At 38.6% G+C, this 7,422-nt stretch overlaps 1 protein-coding gene across 1 annotated transcript; it reads left to right on the plus strand.

The window, feature by feature from the left end:
* Positions 1–2,489: 2,489 nt before the first annotated feature.
* Positions 2,490–7,059, plus strand: ela3l (elastase 3 like). The gene is made up of 8 exons (XM_044111160.1): positions 2,490–2,573; positions 2,754–2,842; positions 3,059–3,156; positions 3,456–3,584; positions 4,918–5,054; positions 5,372–5,517; positions 6,015–6,167; positions 7,010–7,059. Exons 1-8 carry the CDS (start codon positions 2,534–2,536, stop codon positions 7,025–7,027), a joined length of 810 nt encoding a protein of 269 aa, XP_043967095.1. The 5' UTR covers positions 2,490–2,533; the 3' UTR covers positions 7,028–7,059.
* Positions 7,060–7,422: the final 363 nt, after the last annotated feature.

The raw sequence follows: 7,422 nt of genomic DNA on the forward strand, positions 1-7,422 counted from the left end.
GGGGGAAATGAGGTAAAAAAAACACACACACACTCACAGTTGGAAGCAGCCAATAACACTGGCATGCCACAATAACATTTACACATATTGCAAAATCTTTCTCTTTTGCTGCATGTAGGAAATGGCAATGACCAGTGCTGGGTTTATTGCCGCAACATGATATAAACCAACCATAAACAGTGGTGTCATTCAGAGTTCAGCTGCTGTTCTGGTAGGGAAAACAGTCTGAAGTGTACCTGCTACAACTTCCCCGGAGGGCTTCAGTCACTGGGCTTTTCTGCCTGCTCAGTCAGGAGAACATGACAGACTGCCTCTGATACAACATATTTCACTGATAAGTAGCAGATTTACGAGATTAGAAGTTTTGACCTCAATAAAAGGATTTGGGAGCTATGACAGGTCAGGCTTACATCTTCTACAGCAAAACCGAATGAAGTTCATATCTCGCTTCATTATCTTGTGTCCATATCAAATTAATGAACACAAGAGCTTTAATCAGGAAACATTGGTTTGCTGGACACTGCCCTGTAAGAGGTTGGACAATGTTTTAGTGATTTCAAGAGACATTTTAATTAGATTTTAGTGAATTGCATATCACATCTGGAGACAAAAATGTGACTGCAAGTGTTCTGTGGCTTATGCAGCTTGAGAATGTATTCTTTTGGTAGAGCGAGTTGAAAAGATAATATCGAATAGATAGTTTTGCACACGACGAGAATAACATTTGTGCCCATTCTGTTTAGCAGCACATCTCAAATTGAATCAAATTCGATGCAGAGCGTCTGTGAGCAGACGTGTTTCTAGAAGAAAAACTCTAGCAGGTTTTCTTCCAGGATTGTTTTGTATTTCGATGCCTCCATCTTCCTACCAACCCTGACCGTTTTCCGTGTATCTGCTTAAAAAAGAAACCTCACACTGCCATCATCTTGTTTCACCATGGGGTTGGTGTATGCGGGATGATGTACAGTGACGCAACACAAAGCATTTTGCACTGATGCCATGCATGCAAGAAAGCAGAGTACACATGTGCCCATGTTGTTCCGGTTGTTTGGGTTTCTTTTTGCCTCTTTAAAGTGTTTTTCTTTCCTCTGAGAATTGGCTTCACTATGGAAACAGTAAATGCCCCTGGTAAAAAAAAAAAAAGAAAAGAAAAGAAAAAACCTTTAAAGGAAACGTTGAAAGCAGAGTTAGCCGTTTTAAATTTTGCTTTTTACAGAACCCCAGGGACTTTTTACAATCACTTCTGTGGTTCATTTTGTATCTTAATTTTACAAACTTGATTTTTTTTTTCTTCTTTTCTTTGTCAGAACAAATAAAAATAAACACAACATATACTGTATGTATACACAGAATACATATATGTTGTCCCTCTCCTTTAAATTGATGCAAATGAATTTGGTATCAAGGCAGATGAACTGTCCCATCTAGTGGTGAGTTGGGAAAATAAATGACTCATGAACAATCTGAGAGTCGAGTCTGCAGTCCAAAGTGATTTGACAAATTTCCCGACGAATTGCTTTGAATGCAACATTTACTTTGATCAATAAATTCGTTATTCATAAATTCATAAATTCATAAATTATAGCGGAATTGTGAAGATTATGAAGCAACATTTGCTGGCATTTACAGTTTTTTGTTTTTTTTTAAACATTCTCTCCAATGTTTGATTTTCTTCTCCATCATAGTCCTTTGCCACTATTGGTGGAGCATATTTTCACACAACCCCTGACAGATTTATTTTGTCTGCATGCTGAGGCCCCTCAGGCTTGTTACACCACAACAATTACCCTTTAATTTGTGCCTTTTGTCTTCAGGTCATCTGGATCAACAAAACAACCACCTGAAAGTTTAGGTCAGAATATTTTGTGGGACATCCAAATATGTGCGACAGAGAAAATGACAGATGAATGTGAAATGTGATGAGTGGAAGGTTTTGTCACACATATGGTGTCCTGACACAGCAGAATTAGTCGCGCCACTGCATGTGTTAAAGTATCTACACATTTTCTGCATCAACAAAACCATCTGTTGTTCATTGTTACCGTGTAATTTTTTAGGAACACTTTTTCATAGTGCAATTCTTAAAACAAAAAACAAAAAACACTTTAGCGCCAAGAATCCAGATGCTGACTTCCCATGCTGTTACGTAAGCATTTAATTCCAGGTGTTTTGTAGGTATAGCAGGAAGCTGAATACTGAAACTTATCTTTGGTGCATATAAAGAGCCAGCTGCATTTTAAACACTCATAGTATGAATATATTTATGTCCAAGTTCTTAAAAACAATGTTACCTATGCTAAGGTTAGTGATTTAGGGTTAATGCTGCAGGAAGGTCATGGGAAATGTCCCAGAAAATACACCTGTGTGACATAAACTCCTGGCCTGCTGCCATTGGTCCATCGACAGCCCCAGCAGGCCACCACAGACCAATTGGAGAGCGTGCTGCTGTGTTCGGAGAGAGAGCTGCCTGAGGTGGAAAGTTTAAAAGAGAGTGTGTGGGTCTCGCCGTCCCTCAGCTGAAGCATCAATCAACATGATCCCCATTGTGCTGGCCTCAGTGCTCATTGCTGGTGGTAAGAACATCTGGAATATTCTATTTCTGTGGTTAATTGTTTCTCTGTGTTGCATTTGCTCATTAGCACATAGTGAGCCGGTCCTTTGTGATTCTTTGGTGAGGAGAAAAATGTTGCACTCTGCTTCGGAAGATATTTAAATATATGTGTTTGTGTAATACCTGCTCCTTTTCCTTTCAGCCCTTGGGTGCGGCACTCCTCCCATTGAGCCCCTGACTTCCCGTGTGGTCAATGGAGTGGATGCCAAGCCCCACAGCTGGCCCTGGCAGGTATGCTGATGTGCACATCTGTCTGTGTTTTTATGTTCACTTTGATGACTCTCCGGGTTGAGCATCTGGCTATCGGATGACAAACCCAGCGGCCGTTGAAAATCCAGCAATTAAGCAGGGCTTTTTTTAAAGCGTTAAATCAGGAATCCCTACCATCCATCTTAAGAAGGACAGCCCACCTCTTTGTGTATTGTTTTTCTCGTGTCCCGTTTTTAGATCTCTCTGCAGTATGAAAGGGATGGTGAGTGGAGGCACACTTGTGGAGGATCTCTGATTGCTGCCAACTGGGTCATGACTGCGGCACATTGCATCAAGTACGAGAAGCTGAGGAGCACAAAGAATGAACTCAGGAACACAACCATCATTGCACAATGCTTGCCTATTCTGTATTTGTTCTATGCAATGCTGCTTGCTTATTTGCGTCACCAAATTTTCCTACCAAGAAAAAAATATTTTGGAACTTGTAATCGCAAATTCAACTCATCATCAAAGTTTATCTATCTAATCCTCCACACAAAAGCACAATCAGACCAAATTAATCAAATCATTCAACTGTTTAATAAACCCTCTGTCTGGTTTGCCTTGGGCCTCAACAGTCTGTTTTCTCTCGCAGTACCGACTTCTCCTACAGGGTGTTTGTAGGCAAACACAACCTGGTCGAAGAAGAGGCTGGCTCCAAGGCCATCCTGCCTGAGAAGATCTTCGTCCATGAGAAGTGGAGCCCCATCTTTGTAGCCTTTGGGTAAGAAAAACAAAGACAGCATCCATGAAGAAAAACACAAACAAAGAATAAACAAGGAAATGATTGTGATCTCGTCTTCTTTTGGTCAACTCAGTGAAGAGAACTTAGAGTAAAACTAGATTAATTTACTAAATTTACTAAAGTTCATGTTTCTGAAACTCATATAAAATACTGTATATAGAAAAATTCAATTAGTGAACCAAAACTGAGTGTTTGAAGCACAAGACAGATATTTTAGCTTCCTCTCATAGGGAGATGGACTTACCATCATTTCTTGAAATAAGATTTTCTCTACATAAACATCAATTAGGTATATTCACATACTGCAATGTCTTCTTGTAACTATGATATCTGAGCTACTGAATCTATCATACATTTCTGGATCTTTGAGTAGTGCTTTCGTTTAACAACTAAAAGACACTTAACTGATATAATTTCCAAAACTCTTAAAGTTTTCCTACTTTGAGCAAATCTGGAGCTGCTGTTTGCTGTCTTTACAAAACAGCTTTTTATTTGCTGTTCTGGGATGGAGTTTCAAGTATTTCCAATGATAACATAAAGCAAACATACTCCGAATACCATTCTTTATCTATTTTTTTCATTCCAGTTGGTGCAACATAGTCCGAGCATAATGCTGGAAATTTTGATTTAGCCGGCGATGAGAGGATCAAATGAACTAACGAGTCAGTTAGTAAATGTGTTTTCAAGAAACTTAGATTCCAAAAATGAATTGATTTCATTAGAATGTAAACATACAAATATTTTCATTGACAACTATGGCTAAGATGTGTTGTTTATTGGCATTGACTACCTTAAGATTCAAAAAATAAGCTTGTTAGCAGGTTTGACATTATAAGCTAATTAAGGCATAACATGCTAGCAAAATTATAATACACTTTTAAAACAAAGTAGTAAGAAACAAACTAAGTGCCTAAGATTAGAACAGGGTTCAAAAACAACATTGGTGCTACTGGTAAAGTAATTAAATCTGGATATAAACTTTAATATTATTCCAACATGTAATATACCTCAGATAATTATGAAACTTCTCATGTTTTGAAAAGTTGCTACATTGATTAATTGATAAAACATTTAATATTAAGATGTTAGCCTTGATGTTCTCCGCTGAACATCACACATCACCTTCATGAACCGCCCTGGAGAGAACCAACATCTTCAGTAAGATTTAAATCAAAGTATTTGATTAGTATTTGAAAAATAATATTTTTGCAATTTATTGATGCACTGACTTCCTCACCTTGATTTTCAGTATCTTAGGTTGGGGAAGTCGATCCTCCCTAAGCCTTTGTCTCTCTATCTGTCTTCTTTGCAGTAATGACATTGCCCTGATTAAGTTGTCCGAGCCAGTGACTCTGAGTGATCAGGTGCAGCTGGGATGCATCCCCACTCCTGGCACTTTGCTGACCAACCTCTACCCCTGCTACATCACTGGCTGGGGCAGAGTGTACAGTAAGTTCTTCCTCTGTTTATGTTTTGGCTGCATTCCTGAAAACTCCTCGTATCATTTCCATTAGCATGTTTGGCCAGTAGTTAGCCACAGTGGCAGTGTTCACAAACGGTTAGGGTTAACCGGAGCTATTTGGGAAGTTGGGAAGAAAATTACCTGCATAAGATTTGAGCTGAAACTTTTCAGCAGGGGGATTACTTCTAAATTGAAAATTTGGGTCAGACTGTGAGTTTGGCTCTCGGGGAGCTCCTGTAAAGCAGCTTTGACAGCCAGCGAGTTTATGTGTATGACGGTAATAGACTCTGCCTGTGTGTTTTAGCCGGAGGCCCCATTGCTGATAAGCTGCAGCAGGCTTTGATGCCTGTGGCTGACCACGCCACCTGCTCCCAGTCTGACTGGTGGGGCATCGCTGTTAGGACCAGCATGGTGTGCGCCGGTGGGGATGGAATTGTTGCTGGATGCAACGTAAGTCTGTTGCACTGTTTGAAAATGTGGATGAGGAGGGAGATGATTATTTTAGCAGTTATGTGTTTTGAGTTGCTTTGTTTATTCCTTCAAAACGCCTGATCGGTGATTAGACAAGCTGTTTTTGAAGGCACACAAAAAGTAAACCTACAAAGTGATCCCACTGAAATGAAACAGAATAATTTTCCCCTCAAAGTTATTTTTTGTGGCGTGACGCCAAGAATCAACAAATGCTGTTCTTGTGTCCCCATGTCCTGCAGCATTCTTCATGAATCAATGATTTTGATAGTGAATTCCCCTGTTTTCTTGTTCTTTCTTTCTCTCTCTCTTTCTTTATTTCTTTCTCTCTCTTTCTTTCTTCCTCTCTCTCTTTCTTCCTTTCTTTCTTTCTTTCTTTCTCTCTCTCTCTTTTTTTCTTTCTTTCTTTCTGGTTGATCTTCTGGTCGCTCCTTCAGTTGAATAAAATATAGACCCTCTTTCTGAATCTCCTTGTTCAGGGTGACTCTGGTGGCCCTCTGAATTGTAAGAACGCTGAAGGCGTTTGGGAGATCCATGGCATCGCCAGCTTTGTGTCTGGCCTCGGCTGCAACTACGAGAAGAAACCCACCGTCTTCACCAGAGTCTCGGCTTTCAACAGCTGGATTGACCAGGTAAAAAAGATGGCTGATGTATTCTTAAAACTACATTAGAATTCATGTTGGTATTTCTTGGGAAAATTTAAAAAGCATTGACAGAATGTATTTTAAAAAGAGGGATGCTTTCCACTGCATCAGTCTGAGCCCCAAAAACAAACTTACCAATCATCTGTTGTCTTCTTCAGTACAACAGTTCCATTAAGTTGTAATAATAATAAAAAGAAAAACACAATTGTTGCATTGTATCAAATCCATTGTTTAGAGTTCATAATTATTATAAAATAAATTACCAATTTTTTTTTTTATCCTTCATTAGCAATATCTTATAGGATAATTGCCAATCCCAAGTTGCGTTAGAGAAGCACGAGGAAGCGTAAAGGAATGTTTCGGGATTTTGGAAAGGAAGGGTTTTTTTATGTTAAAGAATTAATATCTTAACTGCACTAAAGAACTCTGAGTATTTCCACCTTGTGGATTATATGAATACTTACGTAAATGGGATTTCTTGGTTTTCTATTTTTGATAAATTTGCAAAATATTCAAAAACTTTTTCCCAAGTTGCTGTACTGAGGTAGTTGTGTGTAGAATTTTGATGGGATGGCCTAATTTAGTACAATTTGGAATAAGGTTGAAACATAACCAATGAGGAAAATGTGAAGTGCTGAGATTACTTTCTGGATGCTCTCCACCCCACACCTCAATACTTGCTTAGGTGTCGAGGGACAATTTAGACAAATATTTCATTTAACAAATGCTCACTGGGATTTTAACTTCTTTTAATCTTTTAAGAGAATCTCTCTTGAACAGAGTCTGAACAATTCTTTTAATGTTTTATGTTTTTGTCTGTGTTTTTGCAGGTGATGCTGAACAATTAAAGATGATATGTCAATAAAGGTTCCCAAAAATATGCAGTTGTCTTAAGTGGGTTGCTTGGCTTAAAGTACATTTAGTAATTGCAAATGCATATCCAACAAGACCTAATGCATATTCAAGTATTTATTCCTTAGACTTACCATATGCATTCATATTAAATTAAATGAGCAGCAACATGTTCTGGCTTCTCAGAAGCTGAAACAGTATCAAGAACTGCCCAGCAGGTGTCCTCACAAACTCATGATAGAGAATTGCTTCTGACAGCTTCCCCAATCTGAATTTTGTGCATAACAACCAATGTTTCTGCATGGAAAAACAGCACCAGCAAACAAATGTGACTCCCATAATATATATATATATTTTTTTTACAGTATTAAAAAAATGAAACCGCAGATTC

The sequence above is a fragment of the Gambusia affinis genome, linkage group LG03, assembly GCF_019740435.1.
Source record: "Gambusia affinis linkage group LG03, SWU_Gaff_1.0, whole genome shotgun sequence".
Taxonomy (NCBI): domain Eukaryota; kingdom Metazoa; phylum Chordata; class Actinopteri; order Cyprinodontiformes; family Poeciliidae; genus Gambusia; species Gambusia affinis.